Source organism: Balaenoptera physalus, assembly GCF_965194825.1.
Source record: "Balaenoptera physalus genome assembly, chromosome: 5".
Lineage (NCBI taxonomy): Eukaryota > Metazoa > Chordata > Mammalia > Artiodactyla > Balaenopteridae > Balaenoptera > Balaenoptera physalus.
Window position 1 is genome coordinate 131,403,465 of NC_138884.1, and position 22,235 is coordinate 131,425,699.

The 22,235-nt window shown below is 34.6% G+C and overlaps 1 protein-coding gene across 12 annotated transcripts in view; it reads left to right on the forward strand.

The window, feature by feature from the left end:
• BLTP1 (bridge-like lipid transfer protein family member 1) overlaps positions 1 to 22,235 on the forward strand; it is a 204,277-nt gene that overhangs the window by 24,660 nt on the left and 157,382 nt on the right. For all 12 annotated transcript variants that reach the window (XM_082462683.1, XM_082462685.1, XM_082462692.1 and 9 more), the window contains 6 exons: positions 2,203 to 2,281; positions 3,507 to 3,571; positions 15,189 to 15,375; positions 18,440 to 18,521; positions 18,898 to 19,091; positions 21,120 to 21,199. In XM_082462683.1, coding sequence (XP_082318809.1) covers positions 2,203 to 2,281; positions 3,507 to 3,571; positions 15,189 to 15,375; positions 18,440 to 18,521; positions 18,898 to 19,091; positions 21,120 to 21,199 — 687 coding nt within the window. The remainder of the gene's footprint in view (positions 1 to 2,202; positions 2,282 to 3,506; positions 3,572 to 15,188; positions 15,376 to 18,439; positions 18,522 to 18,897; positions 19,092 to 21,119; positions 21,200 to 22,235) is intronic.

Here is a 22,235-nt window from a genome sequence, read left to right on the forward strand (position 1 = left end):
GTGTTTTCATTGTCATTTGTCTCTAGGTATTTTTTGATTTCCTCTTTGATTTCTTCAGTGATCTCTTGGTTATTTAGTAACGTATTGTTTGGTTTCCATGTGTTTGTGTTTTTTACGTTTTTTTTCCCTGTAACTGATTTCTATTCTCATAGCGTTGTGGTCAGAAAAGATGCTTGATATGATTTCAATTTTCTTAAATTTACTGAGGCTTGATTTGTGACCCAAGATGTGATCTATCCTGGAGAATGTTCCGTGTGCACTTGAAAAGAACGTGTAATCTGCTACTTATGGATGGAATGTCCTATAAATATCAATTAAATCTATCTGGTCTATTGTGTCATTTAAAGCTTGTGTTTCCTTACTTATTTTCATTTTGGATGATCTGTCCATTGGTGTAAGTGAGGTGTTAAAGTCCCCCACTATTATTGTGTTACTGTCGATTTCCTCTTTTATAGCTCTTAGCAGTTGCTTTATGTATTGAGGTGCTCCTATGCTGGGTGCATATATATTTACAATTGTTATATCTTCTTCTTGGATTGATCCCTTGATCATTATGTAGTGTCCTTCCTTGTCTCTTGTAACATACTTTATTTTAAAGTCTATTTTATCTGATATGAGTATAGCTACTCCAGCTTTCTTTTGATTTCCATTTGCATGGAATATCTTTTTCCATCCCCTCACTTTCAGTCTGTATGTGTCCCTAGGTCTGAAGTGGGTCTCTTGTAGACAGCATATAGATGGGTCTTGTTTTTGTATCCATTCAGCAAGCCTGTGTCTTTTGGTTGGAGCATTTAATCCATTCACGTTAAGGTAATTATCGATATGTATGTTCCTATGACCATTTTCTTAATTGTTTTGGGTTTGTTTTTGTAGGTCCTTTTCTTCTCTTGTGTTCCCACTTAGAGAAGTTCCTTTAGCATTTGTTGTAGAGCTGGTTTGGTGGTGCTGAATTCTCTTAGCTTGTGCTTGTATGTAAAGCTTTTGATTTCTCCATCGAATCTGAATGAGATCCTTGCCGGGTAGAGTAATCTTGGTTGTAGTTTCTTCCCTTTCATCACTTTAAGTATATCATGCCACTCCCTTCTGGCTTGTAGAGTTTCTGCTGAGAAATCAGCTGTTTACCTTATAGGAGTTCCCTTGTATGTTATTTGTCGTTTTTCCGTTGCTGCTTTTAATAATTTTTCTTTGTTTTTAATGTTTGCCAATTTGATTACTATGTGTCTCGGCCTATGTTTCTCCTTGGGTTTATCCTGTATGGAATTCATTGCGCTTCCTGGAATTGGGTGGCTATTTCCTTTCCCATGTTAGGGAAGTTTTCGACTATAATCTCTTCACATATTTTCTCGGGTCCTTTCTCTCTCTCTTCTCCTTCTGGGACCCCTATAATGCGAATGTTGTTGCTTTTAATGTTGTCCCAGAGGTCTCTTAGGCTGTCTTCATTTCTTTTCATTCTTTTTTCTTTATTCTGTTCCGCGGCAGTGAATGCCACCATTCTGTCTTACAGGTCACTTATCCGTTCTTCTGCCTCAGTTATTCTGCTGTTGATTCCTTCTAGTGTAGTTTTCATTTCAGTTATTGTATTGTTCATCTCTCTTTGTTTGTTCTTTAATTCTTCTAGGTCTTTGTTAAACATTTCTTGCATCTTCTCGATCTTTGCCTCCATTTTTTTTCCGAGGTCCTGGATCATCTTCACTATCATTATTCTGAATTCTTTTTCTGGAAGGTTGCCTATCTCCACTTCATTTAGTTGTTTTTCTGGGGTTTTATCTTGTTCCTTCATCTGGTATATAGCCCTCTGCCTTTTCATCTTGTCTGTGTTTCTGTGAATGTGGTTTTTGTTCCACAAGCTGCAGGATTGTAGTTCTTTTTGCTTCTGCTGTCTGCCCTCTGCACTGCTTTGGGTTTATTTAATGGCTGTGCCTAATTAAGGGAATTATCCATAGGAAGCAGTTGTTTAAACTAATGTTCTCATATAGTTATTTAGTAGCTCAGTTCATAGTGATGATATGTATGGCACTTTTTGTTATATTTGAGGGAAAAATGTTAGAAGGTTAGTAAGGCTTTAAGGATATCAGGAAGGGAGTAGGGAGAGAACATTTAATTATTGAGTAAATTGAATGCGAAGAGCATTTAAAGCTTTAAGGGCTCTACTGTCTTTCAAAACAATTACATTAATTGCTGTTATTTTTTTTCCTACAACAGGCTCCTTTTCTTTCTCTGTTCTTTCTGGAAAAGTCATGGTTCGTGAAATCTATTACATTACGGAAGACATGTCTATTAGGTAAGAATAAATAAATAAATAAATGAGGACCCATCTTAAACAAATTTGAAATATTACAAAATTTGTTTTGATTATGATACTGTATTGAATATGACTTGCTTTTTCATATTAGAAATGTTGGCCTTTTCAAATAAAATCATAAATCAAAAATCATTTTCTTCAGTGACTCATACTTGGTGAATTGATTTTTTTAAATGTTTCTATCAGTGGATTAATTTAGCTAAGGTTTAAGCTGGCAAAATATTATTGAATAGTAGCTTATGGAAATGAATAATCTTATATCATCCCTAGTTTTAAAAATTTAGCCACTAGATTACCTGACCATTTTTGTTGTAGAATTCATTGTGGTCATTTGTTATGTAAGCAAGGATCGGAGACGTTGATTACTCTCATCCATTAGTTCCTTAGTATAGATAGTCAGGTTTTAGAATTGTTTAGCAGTGCTCGCTTCGGCAGCACATATACTAAAATTGGAACGATAGAATTGTTTAGCATTTATTAGCATTTCTAATTTTACCTTAAGGAGGAAATGAAATCTGAATATAATAAGCAGTGATAGTTCATATGTTTGATATATTCTGTCTTCTATAAGCCTTGAAAGAAAAGCTTACTCTTATTTTTGTGATTTGCTTAAAATTTGTTACTTAGATAAAACTTGAAGATATGGAATTAGTTGAGAGGTGCTAGGGTTTGGCAGCCCTCATACCTCACTTATAACGGAGAGGTAACTTCTTTGTGAGTCTAAAATTATCTCCAAGTTAAAAGTAAAAAGTAAAAGTTAGGCTATAATTCCATCCTTCTGGGATATGAAGTGTTGTATCATTATTGAAATGAAAGAAAATCTTTAAATGTTTTCCCTTAGTGTGCTAATATCCCCATTTGAAGATTTGGCTTTTAGTTTATATAATTTTAACTCCTTTTTTAAATTTTAAAAATTAAAAATTTAAATTTAAAAAAGAAACAGTTTTTTCTGTTGACACTTTATTTTCCTGTTAAATGTAATCTGGTATTACAGTTTACCTAAATAGAAGAATCTAAGAGCTTTGCAAATCTTCTTTTCCTTTCTTAACTGGAAGATTATGAAACATCTTGGTATGCTAGTGTCCTGTTGAAAATTTTGTGTATTTCCTTATTATCAATTGCCTGCCTTTTATAATAACTAATTAAGAAATGAGTTAAGTAAATTCTTACTTAAGCTTTCATTTCTGTAATTTATCTTTCTTAGAATTCAAGATGGATTTATAATTTTTCGGTGGTGGAAAATGTATAACCCAAAGCAGAAGCAACATGGTGAGCTTTCATTTTTTCATATGTTTGAAATCTTCAATCATATAATCAGAATTTTCATTTGTAGATATTGGAATATCTCACATTTTGTAATAGATAAAAGTATTTTAAAAAGCTTTGGAGTTTACAGAACTGATTTTAATACCCCTTGGCTGAAAATCCTTCAGCAGCTTTCCTCTTGCATGGTTAAATTTAGTTTCTTTAGCCTATTATTTATTTAGGGTTATTCTCAGTATGACCCTTACCCACATTTCCACCCTTACCTCCTATTACATCTATGAACTTAATCCCATACTGTGGTTAGAGTGGCCTTCCTAGTACTCTTTAATCATTCTACTAAGACACTTCTCTTACTTTTCAGCTTCTTTGACTTTATTTATACTTTTACATGACATTGTGACTAATTCTCATTTATCTACTATGGTAAGGATGAGCAGAAAAGAGGAAATGCAGACTTTGGCTCTCTTCTGGTTCTGCTTTTTATCATCAGAATTTTCTCTCAGAATATTGTCCTCAAATCTTCATTTCACAACTGTAGGTGTTCCTGTCTGTGAATGTACCCTTCCTTCTCTACATTAACCACACCAGTGGCCTCAAGGAGAGTAGACCTTGTCTTTACCTTCTAGAATATTGATTCTCCAACATTTTTGATCTCAGGAACTTATTAACATTGTTCTAAATTATTGAGGATTCCAAAGAGCTTTTATTTATGTAAGTTATATCTATTTATATTTACTGCATTCAAAATTAAGCCTGATCATTATAGAAACATTTTTATTTCATTAAAAATACCTATCATAAATCCATTACATATTAAAATAAATAACAAACTTTATGAAGAATAACTTTTCCAAAGCAAAAAAATTAGTGAGAAGAGTGACACTGTTTTATATTTTACTAATATTTTAAATATCCTAATGGAAGATAATTGAATTCTCACCTCTGCTTTTATATTCAGTCTGTTGTACCATATACTTCATGTAGCCTTTAAAAAACTCCATTGTCCACTCCATTGTCATGGGAGAATGAGAAAAAGTCAAACATCTTAGTATAATACTATCAAAATAATTCTGACTTTGTGGTCCTCCAGAAAGGGTTTCAGTATCTCCCCAGAGGTCCCTGGACCATACTTTGGTAACTACAGAGATTTTAAGTGGGGCCTGGGAGTGTAAGGTCAAAAGAGGATGAAACCCCTCCACCTTTTCTTAGCGATGAAGACCTCTGTTTCTGGCACCCCACTGAGATCCTGAAATGGTGGTTGGTTCTGTATAACTTTGGAACTTTCCAATTAAATGTTGGATTTTGTGTGTGTGTGTGTGTGAGCTCATCTAGGAATCTTACCATCGTATATAACTTGTTTGTGTAGGAAAATAGATTTAAAGTTCCAAAAGTTTTAAAACTTATCAAAACTTTGAGCTATCCTAAATTACTTTTAGATTTTGCTATTGTTTCACCATTGTTTAGTCTTTTTTTAAACTGTCATTTCCTTGCTCCCACATATCTTTTGCCCCTCCTATATAATACGTAATAATGTACTCTACCTTGAGAAGGTTGGCATTAGTTGGTTACAGTTTGACATCTGAAGAGGTAATGAAATCAGAATGATTAGAAGAAATAATGGCAAATTTCATGTCTGGAAAAAGTTTTCTAAAAATTAGAGTTGTACATTAGATAATTTTGAACAGAGGCTGAGTGACTTCGTATGATAAAAGTATTCTGTGGGTCTTTGGAATAGGCTTTTTGCCATCTCTCATCTGTGATTGAGAATGGCTGGCTGTATGTTATTACCAGTCTTTAGTCTGTGATTTTAGAATATCAGTTGTTAAACCAACCTTTTTACCTCTTTTCTTAGCATTTACTAGAAGCATTCTCACAGGGAAAAAAAAGTGTTCTTTAGATATTATGTTAGTGCATTGGGAATCTTTTAAGTTTTGACTTTTTATGAAATCTGAATAAATTCAAAATTTTGAGTCACTTTCCTACACTGTTAACCATGTTAAATGTTGTGGAGAGAATTTTCTTGACTTTTTTTTTTTTTATTTGTAAGTCTTAAAGGTGGCAGTTAAGTAAAGATATCTTACACTTTAGAGATGGTTAAAGCTCATTCCTGAGAGCCAAGTTCCTTTGAGCTCAGTCCCAGCTTCTAACACATTTACTTAACTTTGTGCAGGCCCAGTATTTCTGCCTCTGATTTAGTTTGAAAAGTCCCTCTAGTTTGTGCCTTAGAGATAGATTACTTTAGGAGAATATTTTTCCTCAGCACGTCATGCTTCTTTTAATCTTGTAGTCTATTTTTTAGGTGACTTGCTGTTTTGACTTAATCTTTTTTTCTTCTCATTACATGTTTAGTTAACATAAGCTTTGTTGTTAACAAGGTTACAATGGAGCTGAAACAAAAGTTCTCTTCATTTATATAGCTTGTTTGTGATTAAAAAAACCTATTTGTATATTTATATTAGGAATTTTATTCCCAATTTTTTTTTTTTAGTGTTTTAAAATGTTCATGTGAACTGATAAAGCTGTAGGGGGTGGTGGGGTGAGGAAGCCCATTCGGCCTTAGGGCACCTCCACCCCGTGCTGTTTACCCCAGAATTCCAAGGAACACAGTTAGGAAACAACGAATTTTTCTCAAAATCTGTTACCAATTTGGAAACAATTAATGTTCTCAAAACCCCTCATTTGGCAGATGGAAAATCAGAAACTACTGTGATTATAGCTGGTAAAATGGGGACAAAAACCCAGGCTGCTAACTTCTAGTCTAGTGCTTCTTATAAAACAACTTTGTCAAATGTGGCCCAAGAAGGTTCCTTAGCGATTCTTATGGATAAACACTGATCACAACTTATGGGGAGGAATGAAGACCTTTGCAGTATCCAGAGGCAACTGCACGACTTAAACTAAGCCTACTGCTATTGCCCATTTCAGAATTTTCTTTGACACGGGGAATACCATCTTAAATTGTTTATAGTTTTTTTTTTTTTTTTAAGAAAATAATTCATTTTATCATGAAATGTAACATCTCCTTAAAGTGGATTGCTATTCACCAAAACACATGGATGAGGGTCAAGAGTAACTGACCCAAGTTCTTTAGGAAAGAGGTAACTTTTGATAGAAATCTTTACCTAATTGAACAGATTTTTATTTTGAATTCACTTTACTGATGATTGTGTTAAGTTGGAGTGGGGGATAATAAAAAGAGGTGCTATCCAAATCTACTTGAGGGAATACATGCATACAAACAATTGTAATTAAAGAAAAAATGGAGCAATGAGTGTGTGTTGAGGAAAAATACTGAGAACCATCTTCAGAACCATCTTCAAAGTTGGTCCATACCAACTTTGATATGGACCACTTGGTGTGGTCCCAGCTGGTTCATGGTTTGATGATGTTGAAAGTTCTGCCCATTGGTCAAGAAGCAGAATGGTAGATGGAGGGCTGTTGTGAAAGTTCCATCTCTTAGGCAGCATGCTTGATGATGACAGTGAGTAGGATTGTGTCATGCAGAGGCGGAGTGGAAGGGAGGGTAGCTCAGATGGAATAACTGGTTTGACCAGTGGCAGTAAGGTTGGAAAACGGGTGTGTTTAGGAATTAACAACTCCATTTGGTGGTAAATATAAGGTAAAGGAATAATAGGGGATAATTTGGAAGCTGTGTTATGGAGGATATTGAACATCTGGCAGCCACTGCTGTGAAAGGTTTTTGGGCAGGGGAGTGATATGAACTTAGGTCATTTCAAAGAATATAAAAAAATGTAATCACTACTTGAGATGCATAACCCAAGACTAATATAAATAGCTCAAATATTAGCCCTTCCTTGACTGGCTCTCCCTTGTCATTTCTTTGTGTCTTGAATTCTTTTTGTCACTCTTAATGTTAACATAAATTTGTGTCTCTGCTCTCCCTCTGTAATTGTCCATAATGTAGAACAGAAATATTATCATAATTTTTGGATATTTTATGTTTTTCTTAATATTGAATAACATTTAAATTATTTTTTCTAAATTGTTCTTTCTCATTTTTTTTATGCCAGCGGTTTGCAGTAGAAAAAAAGATTTCACCCCTCCATTTTACAGTGATGTTAAAAGTTGGTAGACTTTATCAGTTATCACTTTTATAATTCTAATTATTTGCTCATAGTTTTACCTACATTTAAAAATTTAAATGTATGTGCTCATGAATAGCACAGCTTTGGTGAACGGTCAAAGAAGTTTCTCTTCCTATGCTTTTAAAAGATATTCTCTGTTGTAAAGGATGACATTCTTAACAATGTGCTCACAGTTACACCCTTCAGAGATAAAGACACAATGCCAAATAGCAGTGCAGGAATAAGCAGTTTGGTCTAAGTACATTATTAGTCTAGCATTTATAAGGGACAGAATTTATCAATAGAATATAGTGTAGAGGAATGAATAGGCTGCAAAGTAAGCTTTTGATAAATAGTTGGACAATATTATGGAATCCAGGTTAAAATAGTGAGCTATATTCAGTAGCAAGACCTTACATTCTGGATATTACTTCTTGCTGATTAAGGGAAGAGCCATGTGCTTTGGCAGTTAACCAAGCAGGAAGTAGAGATGATTGATGTTTTTTGGTGGAAAATTTAGAAGCCTAACTGGGGCATGTGCCTGAGAAGATACATGGCCACTAGCCTTCCAAGGAGATAGGCCCCATTGGTGGGTAGGACCAAGATTTTCATTAGGAAGTTTTAGAGCTGCTCTATTAGGAGAAAAGTGGTGTGTTAAGTGCTGAAACTACTATGCCATAGAGCTTGGTTGGGATAATTTAAGCCAAGAGCAGATTTAAAGTTGTCACTTGTCCAGTTTAACCCTTTAAGAAAGAGAAAACAGAACACATCTAATTTGTTTACCATAGAGTTTGTTGTAAAATATGCCCTAGGTCATGAATTAGTGATCTGTTATAGATGGTTGTTGGCTAAAGGCCACTTAATGAGGATATCAGACAAAAATCTTTATTCTTAGGATATTTAATTTTAAGGGATTCTTTTGGAAAATAAATAGCAGGGCCAGTTACCGTTACCTCTTAATATGTGGTGATATATCATAGTGTTTAAATTCATACTAGTCTGACAAACTAGGCATGCATCCTTCTTATCCAGAGGAATTCTTGCGCTGTTAAGTGAAAGGATGATGGTAAAGTATGTCCCTTTCTGTTATTTTTTTGCTTAGAAGTTTTAGCCTAATATAATCTAGTACTTTTAAATTTGTAGCGTCTAGATCTTGTTTGTTAAATACATAAAGGAAAAAATCCCTGAACAATTTTTAAAAGGTCAGCAGACTATTTTGTCTTTGTGCTAAGTATCGATTCTAAGTATTACAAGGCTTTGTCAGCACGTCTGCACTTTAGATTTTTTTACTGCAAATAACGTGTCCCAATTATATAATTAAATAAGTGCCTTTTTTCCGATTTCCCTTTGGAAAACAAGAAGTCTCAATTAGCTGTTTGCTCAGGAGACTTAAGCTGTTCTACAACATTCATTTATTTTTTTCCTCCGTAAATTAACTGCTTGTTAAGAGCCTTTTATGTCTATACTTCTATCTATTGGGTATTTTATTAACAAATGAGTTTGGGAAGCCCATTATGTGACTGTTAGATGACAAGGAGTATGAGAAAGAGAAGATTTCTGCCTTCAAGGGTAGAGCAGTGTTAATGTAGAGAGAAGATTTAAAAGAGCCAGTTGATTATACCTTTCTTAAATTATGTATAAATTAAAGTTTTCCCTTTGACTCCCAGTGTCATCAGAATGAATGAAACCTAAAAACTGCTTTTAAAATTTCCAGGAGAGATAAATGTCAGTGAGAAATCTAGTGTTACCAGAATTTAACAATTAAATACTACATTTAAGTTTTGACTATTGATCAGTTTTTTTTTTATAAAATGCAAAGAAATAACTGGACCCGTTTTGTACATTTCTGTTTTCAGGGATTAATAACTTTTTTGCTTTTGAAATAGTCATTACATTTATTAATATAATTGATAAGTAATTTTGTTTTGTGGTTAAGAACCTATTTAGAGACCTGGATTTTAGTATACTTCCTAGTTATATAATCTTGGGCTCTGACTGCCAGGGTTGTTGTGAGGATTAAATGAGATTATATGAGTAAAGTGCCTAGAACAGTACCTGGAACATAGCAACTGTTCAATAGAGATGAGCTGCTTTTGTTATTACAATGAGCATTATGTCACATTATGAAATGAAAAATTATTTAAAAAGAAGAGAATTCAGTACAAATCAAAAGTGAATACATAATTTATATGACTAGTAAGAATTTGACCTGCAAAGGCAAGGGAACTAGCTAGTATTTATGGTATACAACAATCCTACAGGTATGTAGAGGTATTCTCATTTTATAGATGAGAAAAATGAGGCTCAGGGTGGTTAAGGTACTTGCCTTAGGTCACGGCATTTGTAAATAATGTTACAGGAATCCAATCTTATATCCTTTTACTTTTTATTTACTACCTTTTTCTAATTCCTGGAGAATCTAGTGTAGGATTCCCCAACTTTCTTTTTCCCCCCCCAAAAAAGCTGTATATATGTGTTGCTGAAATTAGGCCTTTGTACACTGGTGCTGGATTAAATCTCAGAGACAGAGTTTTGGAGGAAGTAGAAAGAAATAGCTTTATTGCTTTGCCAGGCAAAGGGGGCCACAGCGGGCTAATGTCCTCAAGACTGTGTGTCCCACCCTGGAGCAGGTAGTGAGGAGTCTTACAGTGTTCAAGGAGCAGAGTGTCATTAGCTTGTGGACATTCTTCTGATTGGCTGGTGGTGAGGTAATGGGGAGTCAGCATCATCAGCCTTCTGGTTCCAATCAGTCTGGGGTCTGCGTGCTTGTGGGCAGCACACAGATAATTTCTTCCACCTGATGGGGGTTTCAGTATCTGCAAAACAGCTCAAAGGACATGGCTCAGAATATTATCCGTAGTCCTTGAGGAAGAACTAAAGGTCCTTGACTTTGTTTAATGGCTAAAGTATTATTATTTTGTCTTGCTTGACAATTTCCCTTTCTTTCTGCATTGTCTCACTTCTTTGATTAAATTTATTCTTTGACTAAAGTTTTTCTAGAGACAAAAGGCAGGCAGAGGACATGGGTGGCTCTCTATTCTGAGAAGGTCTCACAGGGTTCTTCTCAGTTACGTGTGTGTGTGGGTGTGCATGCATGTACTCACATGTCTATACGTGAGAGATACATGCCTTTGAAACCTATCTGTCTTTTGGTGGAGTGCTCATCTATCTGTTAGGGGAGGTGTTTGTTTATGAGGATGTGCCCTGTTGATCTGGGAAGGTATCCCTGTTTATGTGTGGGGTACCTCTGCAGGTGGGCTCTGTATGTACATACTTATCTCTGTGAGGGTGATACTGTGAGTACTGAATACGCTAGTGTAGTAGTACTTGTATGCATGCATCTGCATGTATGGCTCTGTGAGAGTATATGTATGTATGTGTTTGTCCCTGTGAGTGGTTCTGTGTTTGAGTGCTTAAGTGAGTGCATGCCCCCCTCTGTATATGTGTGCTCACCTCTGTGTATGTGCTTTTTCCTATGTTTCTGTCTCTATGGGTGTGCTCTTGGGCCACCTTTTTGCATCTGTGTTTGTTGGGATAGGGGTTGAGGGATGGAGAGGGAATTGCCATATGGAATATGGCAGAAAGCTGGGTTTATTGACAGAAAAGATCCTGGGCAAAGACTCTGAAGAGAATAAGGCCATGTAAGCTTGGAGATCAACCAGGCTTGGAGATCTGATTTACTGTTTAATCACATAGCTTGCTGGCTGGAATATTAGTAATACAGGTGAAACAAATAGAAGCAATAGAACAAAGAAGATGAGTGTGAACTCAGCTAAATCCCTCTATTTAAAAATATGAAACCAAAAGCTGCTTTTAAAATGCTTATAGATTCACTGTTTGTTCAGTATTTTTCTAAAGTGATTTTTGGAAGGAAAAGAGTGGTCTAGGCATTTTGTTCAATCTTGCTTAAAATTTAAAAGCCCGTTTATATTTCTGTTTAAGGATTTAACATATTTATTGAGCCCCTTCTACATACCAGGCAATATTTTAGGCAACCAGGGATAGAAGAGTGAACACAACAGGAAAAAAATCATCTCTAATGGAGTTTACATTCTAGTTGGGGGAGGTGACAATCAATAATAAATAATGCAAAAAATAAAAAAAGTTGGGAAAATGGGTAGGGATTGTTGAGGGGATCTTGCAGTGTTTTAGTATTAAGTATTTAGTGTTTATCACTGTTTTCAAAATACTTTCAGAGATTAATACCTTTATCTTTGTACCTTGTTGTCTTTAGTAAGTTAATGTAGCCATATTCTTTCGTATCAGTTATATTGAAAGAAGAGAATCAGTTGTGCATGTCCAGCAAGTTGAAGACCAAATTGAGAGTAATCCTGTTTCCATTTTTATACAGTCATCATTTGTTTATTCATCACTGCTGATCCAATTAGGAGCTAGTCCAGACTCTTGATTTTCCCCATTGCTCCTTCTGTAGCTCATCCACTGGCCTTTATAGTATATTCCTAATGATCAAGGCATTTGTATTCAGGGACCATGATCAACTGTTCCAAAAGTAGATTTGAAAACAAATGACTTAAATGAGTTTTGAGGTAAATTTTGATTGAGTTGTTTATGACCTTGAAGAATTGTATAATAATTAATTCCTACTTGTATAGATCAAAGTGGGAATAGAAAAATAACCTACTTTGCATTTATTATGCTTCCACATGTTGGGTTTCCAAAAAGTCTTAGATCTATTTGTTTGAGGATATTTTTGTTTTACTTAGGAGTATGATTTGTGGTAAGATGCTCTGTTCCTCTTTCAAATGAGCCCTACTATGTACTAAGAATTGTTCTAGGCACCAGAGATACAATAGTGAATAAAACAAGTTTTTTTCTCTTAAAGAGCTTGCTTCATTCTGAATTCTTGCTTGGGAAGGATTCAGATAATTAGCGAGTAAATATATGTAGCATCGAGGAGTGAGTGAGGAAAATATGGCATTGAGGAAAATCAGAGTAGGGTCCGTAGAATAGAGAGTGCTGGTTGGCAGGGAGGGTGCTGCGTACATAGGGAAGTCGGAAGAGGCTTCATTGATAGGGGATAGTTAAACAGAAACATGAAGCAAGTTAAGGAGATGAGTTATTGTGACTATCTGGGGGAAGGACATTTCCTGGTTGTTCAAGTCCTGGTTTATAACCAAAATGGAGGCCAGTTTACTGGAGGGAGGACTAGAAGGGGAGAAGAGTGCAGATCCTATAGGATTTTATAGGTCATTTTTTTTTTTTTTAAACATCTTTATTGAAGTATAATTGCTTCACAATGGTGTGTTAGTTTCCGCTCTACAACAAAGTGAATCAGCTACACATACACACACGTTTCCATATCTCCTCCCTCCTGCATCTCCCCCCCTCCCACCCTCCCCATCCCACCCCCCCAGGCGGTCACAAAGCACTGAGCTGATCTCCCTGTGCTATGCGGCTGCTTCCCACTAGCTATCTATTTTACATTTGGTAGTGTATATATGTCCATGACACTCTCTTACCCTGTCACATCTCACCCCTCCCCTTCCCCATATCCTCAAGTCCATTCTTTAGTAGGTCTGTGTCTTTATTCCCATCTTGCCACTAGGTTCTTCATGATGTAGGTCATTTTTAAAGGAACTTGGTATCAATGAGAGAGGAGGCCATCAGAAAATTAGGGAACAGGAGAGTGACATGATTTTACTTAGGGTTTTTGAAAGATCTGGCCAATGTGTAAAGCACAGGCATAAGGGAAATAAGGACAGAAGCAGGGAGACTAGTTAGGAGGCTGTTGTGTTAAAACAGGTGCAGGTTGATGGTGACTTGGGCCAGAGTGGTGAGGAGTGGTTTCTGGATATATGTTGAAAGAAAAGCTGACAGGATTTGCTGATAATATCTGGGACAAGAAAGAAAGAGAGCAGTCAAATATTTTGGCCTGAGCAATGGAAAAGATTGACTTGCTTTTGATAGGGTGGGGAATATTGTGGAGTAGGTTTGGGTGGGAAAATCGGGTGTTTGGTTGGATATGTCAAGTGCGTGATGCCTGTTGGACATCAAATTGGAGATTTTTGAGTAGGCTGCTGGATATTTGACCCTGACATTTTGAGACGAGGTCATGAATGATTACTGTAGAAAGGTTTAAAACCTAATGAGTGATAAAGTTTGATTTACTTATTTAAAAATGATAATGATATTTATAACTATTAAGTCTTAGAATACTTCATATGTATTAAAAAAAAAGTGTGTTTCTTATTTTTATTTTAATTTTAAGAATTTGACCTACAGCAAGAAAAAGGGGAACACACTTTATGTAATAGCTTAGGGGATCGTCTTACCTTTTATCCATTTGAAAAATCTGAAGAAATAGGAGAGAGAACATAGGTCAAGAGCTATCTAAAAAATATAAGAAAAGTTACAGCTCTTAAACATTAGTTTTTTGAAGGATGGTGTTTATCTCTCTTTCCTCTCTTGTCTCAGGAAGTAATGAGGGAAAAAACCTTGATTGGAGTAAAACTAAAAGTATTACTGTATAAAAATATGAATGTTGTTGATTCATTTTCCTTAGCTTATTTTTGAAATATGAGCGGCAGTGTATTTTTCATTTCTTAATTTAAACTAAAATTTACATTTATTTAGGGTGTTTGACATCTCATATGCTGTTTTGCTAATAATTTGAGAAGAAATTAATATTGGTGAAATTTGGTACCTTACTAAACCACAGCATAAGCTACTGAAATGAAAGTTGGTAATTCTCTTTACCCATTTAAAAAAATTAGATTATTCTAACTGGTCATAGCTAATTTTAATTGCCTTTCAATTGAATTTGTTTGACAGGGATAAAAACAGATAAAGGTTGAAAAAGAAGTCTTAAAAAACACATGTATCATTTATAGCAAAATAAAGCACTGACTGTGGTACCTTTCTTCTGACCCTTTTTGGTTGACATGAGATACACTGTCTTAGATTATTTCCTCAGTAGAAACAAGTGCCCCATCTATCACTTTATAGATGGATTTATTACTATTGTTACTTATATTTAATATAATTGTCTTTTATTTGAGATTATTATTTGAGGACAGTTTATAGAATCTTTGTTTTAGCATTGTGTAGTTTGTAAAAACAAACTAGTATTTATGAAAAGTCCTGGTTTCTATGATGCACAAGTTCAAATACTAGTGTGATGTTTAAATGCATCATACTTTGAACAATTTACTGTTTATATTTTAGTATACACTTATGGCTATATTGAGGTAAAGTTTTACTCTGTAAATGGCATTGTGCTGTTCTTAGCATACAGTCTTTAAGTTTTCTTGTTATACACCCAGAATGTAGAAATTCAGATTGTTTTTAGAGTGCTAAATTGAAATACTGTAGTAAATCAGCTTTTTTCTTTCTTTTGTCCATGTTTTATTGCTTTTAAAATATTATTCCCTTTTATCATAGACTTCTGTTTTAAAAGAAATCATTTGAGTTACTTTAGCTGTGGAAAAGATTTGACTTAAAACTTTGACTAAAGTTTTTTAAAAGTTGACTAAAAACTTTTTTTTTTTTTTTTTTTTTGTAATTGATGTCTTTAGATCCAAAGGCAGAAACTAGATTATACATCACAGTCAATGACTTTGAATTTCATGTCTATAATCGTTCGGATCTTTATGGACGTCTTCAAGAATTGTTTGGTTTGGAGCCAACAATAATTCCACCCAAGAAAGAAGATGATAAAACACGAGAAAATGGAAGAACAAGAACCCAGTCCAAAATTGAAAGGTTGATTGTCACACTTGAATTTTGTTGATCTCCAGCATTTAAACATCTGCTTTTATTAGAGTATTACTAACACTGTTTACCTAAACACAGCCTAATCTTTCTTTGTAGATTAACTAAAACATTTATTCTCACAAATAAGTATATAATTCTTCAAAAATGTCAAATAATACAGAATTATGTAATGTGAAAAAGCAGTCCCGGTCTATTCTTCTCACCAGTTCTACTTCCTTCTTTGTTGATAACTACTATCAATTTGTTTTTTATTCTTTTGAATGCACATACATAAGTCTATACATAGCTAAGGTGCATATACAATTATATGATTTTATTTTATCTGTTTCTGGGCTCTCCGTTCTGTTTCATTGACCTATTTGTTTTCTTTCACCAATACCACAGTGTGTTGATTACTGTAGCTTTACATTTAAGTCTTGAAATCAGGTAGTGTCAGTCCTCCAACTTTGCTTTTCTCCTTCAATGTTGTCTTGGCTATTCTGGGTCTTTTGCCTCTCCATATAAACTTTAGAATCAGTTTGCCAATATTCAGGGGTTTCAATATGGATTGCATTGAATCTATAAATCAAGTTGGGAAGAATAGACATCTTGACAGTATTGAGTCTTCCTATCAATGAACATGGAATGTCTCTTTAGTTATTTAGTTCTCTTTGATATCTTTCATCAGAGTTTTATAGTTTTCCTCATGTAGATCTTGTAGAAAAATTGTTAAATTTATACCTATTTCATTTTCTGTGGTGCTAATGTACGGTATTATGTTTTTAATTTCAAATTCCACTTGTTCATTGGTGGTATATAGGAAAGTGATTGACTCTTGTATATTACTAACCTTGTATCCTGCAACCTTGCTATAGTCATTAGTTCTAAGAGTATTCTTGATCAGTTCTTTCCGATTTTCAACATAGATGATTGTGTCAGCTGCAAACAAAGTCTTATTTCTTCCTTCCCAATCTGTATACATTTTATTTCCTTTTTTTGTCTTATTGCAATAGCTAGAACTTCTAGTATGAATTTGGAAAAGAATGGTGAGAGGGGACATCTTGCTTCATACCTGGTCTTAGTGGGAAAGCTTCTAGTTTCTCACTGTTAAGTATGATGTTAACTGTAGGTTTTTGTTGGTTGATATTCTTTATCAAGTTGAGGAAGTCCCCCTCTATTCCTAGTTAGTAAAACTAGAGGTTTTAATCATGAATGGGTATTGGATTTTGTCAGATGCTTTTTCTGTATCTGTTGGTATGATCCTTTGATTTTTCACTTTTAGCCTGTTAATTGATTTTTGAATGTTGAACCAGCCTTGTATACATAATAGTTTTATTTTTTTAAAAGTAGATGATGAGGATGTTTATTCTCAGTTAAATATTTAGTGCATATTATGTCCCAGGCACTGAGCTTGAGGTACTGGGGATACTGAGAATATGACAACTGTTCTATCTTGAGGGAATTTACAGCCTACTGTGGGAGTTAGAACACTTAAAAGGCAATTTTAGTGCAAGAAATATAACAGGGACAAGAATAGAATTCTCTGGGCACACATAGAAGGATCCGGGAAGGTAGGAACCTTAAAGGTGAATGAATTAAGCAGAGAAGGAGATGAAAGTTCTTCCATGGAGAAGAAACATCATATGCAATAGAGAAGTTGTTACTGAGGCTGGAGTGGATTACTTGAGGTGGGGATAAATTAGACTAAAATGTTTAGCAGGATCCGGGTTAGAAATGTGGCCTTACCCCAGGTCAGCAGTGTTGTGTTGTGATTGGAGGGAGATAAGACTGGAGGCAGGGAGACCAGATAGAAGGACATAGTAACAGTTCCAGGAAGAGATGATCATCAGCTGGGTTGTTAGCAAGGGGAAGGAAGAGAAGGAGATGGATTCCAGATGCACTTAGGCAGATGAATACTTAAGAGAGTGATGAATTAGTTGTGGAGAACAAATAAGAAGGATGAGTCAACAGTGAATCCAAACTTCTAATTTAAGCAGTAGTCATGCTTAGTCAGGGAACCTTAGAGAAAGGTTAGGGGGTGGTAGTGAGGTTAGTTTTGAATTTAGTTTTAAGCACTGAAGGCCATCTTATAAATATGGCTCCAGAAGTGTGATTTAGGAGTTACTGGGTTACTGAAGAGATATGCCTTGAGCTTTCATATGAAATCTTTAGTGAATTGCTGTGAATTTTTCATTTCTTAAAAGTTGTGTACCTTGTGTATGGACAATTCCTTTTTGCTTACTCTTGGTCTATCCTTTTCATTGTATTGAGAGGAAATTATTTTGGCACAGAGTGGCGGGGGTAGGGAAGGAGAAGGATCAGCCGAACTGTCAGAAGTGCTTAAAACACTTAAAACATCAAAGTAACTTATATCTTGGTCATTTTTGTTTTAATTATAACTTTTGCTGTCTTGTAAAATGATATAATGTAGTGCAATAGGCATAATGACAGCTATAATGACAGTACATCATAATTTATACCTTGTCATTAAAACTTGTCATTCTGAAAATATACTTTTTTGTTATAGCTTCTTATATAAAAATTGGTGCGTGATAGAGTACATTCTAGGAGACATTTTAGGGATATTCGTGTCCATTAGATGGTCATTGTTTTGTTTACTGAGCAGTCATTAGATATATTTGGAAAGATATAGCTGGTATTAATAATGTGTATTGTGGGACTTCCCTGGTGGTGCAGTGGTTAAGAATCTGCCTGCCAATGCAGGGGACACGGGTTCAAGCCCTGGTCTGGGAAGATCCCACATGCCGCGGAGCAGCTAAGCCCGTGTGCCACAACTACTGAGCCTGCGCTCTAGAGCCCGTGAGCCACAACTACTGAAGCCCGCGCACCTAGAGCCTGTGCCCCACAACAGGAGAAGCCACCACAATGAGAAGCCCGCACACCACAACAAAGAGCAGCCCCTGCTCACTGCGACTAGAGAAAGCCTGCGTGCTGCAACAAAGACCCAACACAGCCAAAAAAATAATAATAATGTGTACTGTGAGGAAGTCAACAGTATTCTCAGGTACTTAAGTTTTTCTCATATATGTCAATTTTTGTTTTTTCTTCTCAGAGTTAAAGTAAAAACAGAATCTCAAGACCCCACATCTTCATGGAGATCACTTATTCCAGTCATAAAGGTCAATGTGAGCACAGTAAGTAAATTCCACTGCAATTAATGTTTCATGGGTTAATAACAGAACCTTTTACTTTTGCAAATATAATTTTCACTTAAGAAAGTAATTTTGTAGATGTCTTTGGGTTCCATTCTTAATAAAGTGAAAGAATTATTTCAACACCAATACCATTTTAGCACAAGTGTATAGACCTTAAAGGCTATTTATTTATTCACAAGTGCTCAAATTTCTTTAACCACTGGTCTAAATTGATCAGTGGAGCAATTTAAACAGTATATAGTGCTAAAGTGGAATCATTTAGTAGTTGCTTGAAAATGCTTGTTATTAGGTCGGCTGAGAAAAAAAAATACAGCCTAAATAGTATGGCATAATATCTCTTATCTGTTTTTTTTAGGGACGCTTGGCCTTTGGAAATCATTACCAACCTCAAACTCTGTGCATCAACTTTGATGATGCTTTCTTAACCTATACTACAAAACCACCTTCCAGTCATCTTGACCAGTTCATGCATATTGTGAAGGGAAAGCTTGAAAATGTTCGAGTCATGCTTGTTCCTAGTCCAAGATATGTTGGTCTTCAAAATGATGAGTAAGAAAGTCATAAAAATAACAAATAACTTCTTTATACCTATTGTAGCTTATCATTTAGAATCTTTAGTATCCTTTTAATTTCTTTGCTATAAGTTGGGCAATAATTACGTATATTTCTCTATTAAATCAACTGAGTATTCCTGCTTTATAAGATAAATGGAGTTTATCCACTGGTAAACGTCTATTTTAAATATTTTTCTATAAGCTATTTTTCTTGTTTTTTAATTGTAATAGTTAATATTTATTGCCATTTAATATATGTCAGGCACTGTTTATAAGCTTATAATTTTTCTATCATTTTCTCAGTGTATTTGGGAAATTTATTTTGGGCAATTGAGCCCTGATGTTTGTATATTAGAAAATACACATTACAGATAGGTTTTTATTTTCAGAAGGGATGGATAAATAGTAAATTCAACAAATTCATTATAGTAGAGTATCATTTGAGTTAATGAAAAGTTGAAAATTGAATCAGAATTACTCTTGGAAAACTGATGAAGTTAAGACAGTTTTGGAATTCAGTTGACATTTAAGTCCCAGTCAGTTTTCCACCTAGCTTTCCAGATTTGCTTTCCTTCAGTGAAGTAGCTCCTTGCATATAGGAGACACATTGTAATAATGTGTCTCACTAGAGTCACCCTCTTTGTGGTGGGATGCTTCCATTCCAGAGGACTGGGACCCTCAGGTAACAGACATATGACTCGCATCTGACTCCCAGGCCACATGCTCACGAGTGGGGTGAGGGCTCTTGTAATCTTTGTTATTCTCAATCACTATTCTTTTTTGTGAAGGAGTCTATGGTTAAATTTGTGTAATTTAAGTATTCATGTGATGAGTTTCCACTGTCTCAGCTTTTGTCTTTGTGTGTAGGCAATATAAAGTTTGAGGTTATGAGAAACATGATTGTTTCTTTTTAGTTCCAACTTTTGGCTAGCTTGCTATTAGATTTTCTAGAGATTGGCTAGAATGACACAGTCATTTTCCCAACTTGAGTACCGGGGAGGCTCTGGGTCTACCTGGTTTCACACTCTTCAGGATCACTGAATTGCTAAGCATCTTGGAATATAAGCTATGCACACAATTCTATATTTATGGGTGCAAGTTGTAATACTGAAAAAAATCTGGGTTTTTGTGAAAATTACTACAGAGTAAAATGAAAAAGTGTCCTGCTATTTGTATAAAAAGATTTAAAATTGTATTTTTCACTCTTCAAAAGTAAGCATGGAGATTAAATAATGAGATTAAATCCTAACCTTTGTGATTTAATACATATTTAGAAGAAGATTGTTGAATTTGTATGTGTTATATTATCTGATGATTGAGAGGTTAATTTTGATATGGAAGGAAGGTATTGTGGTGTATGACAAAGAAAAAGTTGTTAAATCAAAGCAAGTAAAGAGGGAAGTTAATTGATGGTACAGAAACATTCATTCCAGAATTTGAGTTCAAGATGTTTGCTTTAAGTTTATTTCAAGTTGATCAACTAAATATTCTTGGAAATAGGTAATATAAAGTTGCATATAATAGGTAATATAAGGTTTCTGAAAGGTTATGCTTTATTTTACAATATATAAGATGATATTTTTAATCAGTTTTATAGTGTTATTAATATAAAATGGTTGAATTTGAAGTCTAATTTTAAATTTATTGTTGCAAATGCAGAATATGATTATTATATTCCAATGAACATTGTTCTTCCATTGTATTTAATTAAACTTTGTTTTAAATGGATTTCTCTCATTTAAAACTTAAAATGAAAAATGCAAAACAGATTTTTTGTCTTTCTTTAACTGATTTTACTGGTCAAAAATTCTTCAGTGCCAATTTTTTATATAGTCTAATATAGAAAACAATTATGGAACAATTTATTGTATATGTGAAAGATGTTTTCCCTTTTCAAGTTTCTACACTTGATTGCTTTTTAGTTTTCTTTTTTGTTTTCACCCATTACCATCGTTAATTGGAATACTGAACATTTTATATTCTGGAGATGTACTTAGTTTGCCTTCCACCTTCCTTTGTATAGACCGCCAAGATTAATGGGAGAAGGTTTTGTGGTGATGCAGTCGAATGATGTTGACATCTACTATTACATGGATGAGCCAGGTATTATTTTTTGAAAATATGTTTCATAGCTACAATTCTGTTTCTTCTATGAAATGCTGATATCTAATAATATTTTAAGTATCCTTGCTTAGGATATAAATAAGCATTAATAACGGTAAATGTGGATGTGAGAATGCCTACCTAAAAAATATCTGTGTCATTTGTCAAAAGTTGAATATTACTTTAGTATTTCAGATCAAAAGAGAACAATATAGTAATCTTTCCTTCAAATTCCATTTTTGCAAGTATACTTCAAAAATTGTGAATACAAATGACCATGAGTGAAAATCATTAGAGAATGTGATGATAGTTAAGGTAGTTCATGCTGGCTTAGGGGAAAAACATCACAGTAAGTTGGATTTGAGGCTTAAAGTTTAAGGATTGAAGTCCAGCTAGTTACAATGCTTCACAGGTGGCCTCAGTTTTATAAATAAGCTAAATATTGGATTTTTAGTCATTTTTTCCTAATTCTTGTTTTTCATACCTTTAAGGAGGTTTATGAGGTCAAAGTATTTTCAAAATTAGGGTGTTATTTGCCTTTTTTTTTTTACTGTGTTGTATTGATGGTGTAAAAGTTACAGGGGGCAAAACTTCTGGTGCTTTAGCATGAATCAAGGCAGTGATTCCAAGCTATACTAGTAATCCCTGTCTTTTTCACTGCCACGCAGTCACAATAAAACAAATGCCAGTGCACTTTACAGTGACTTTGATTAAGCAGTAAAAATTACTTTTATTAAATCTTGACCCTTCAGTAAACTTTTTAATATTCATTTAATAAAATGATAAGAACGCATAATACACTTCTGCCCCATACCAAAGTACACTGTTGTTTCGAGGAAAAGCACTCTGTGATTGAGTTCCAAGCTGAACTGTTTGCTCTTTTCATGGAATACCAGTTGTGCTTGAAAGAGCAACTAGGGACAAACTATGGTTTTGAGCTTTCATGTGAAAGTTAGAATTTTGGAAAATTTGGATCTGCTACTGTGAGTTTGATGACTTTTCTGATGAGACTACCAGTGATATTAACAATATGACT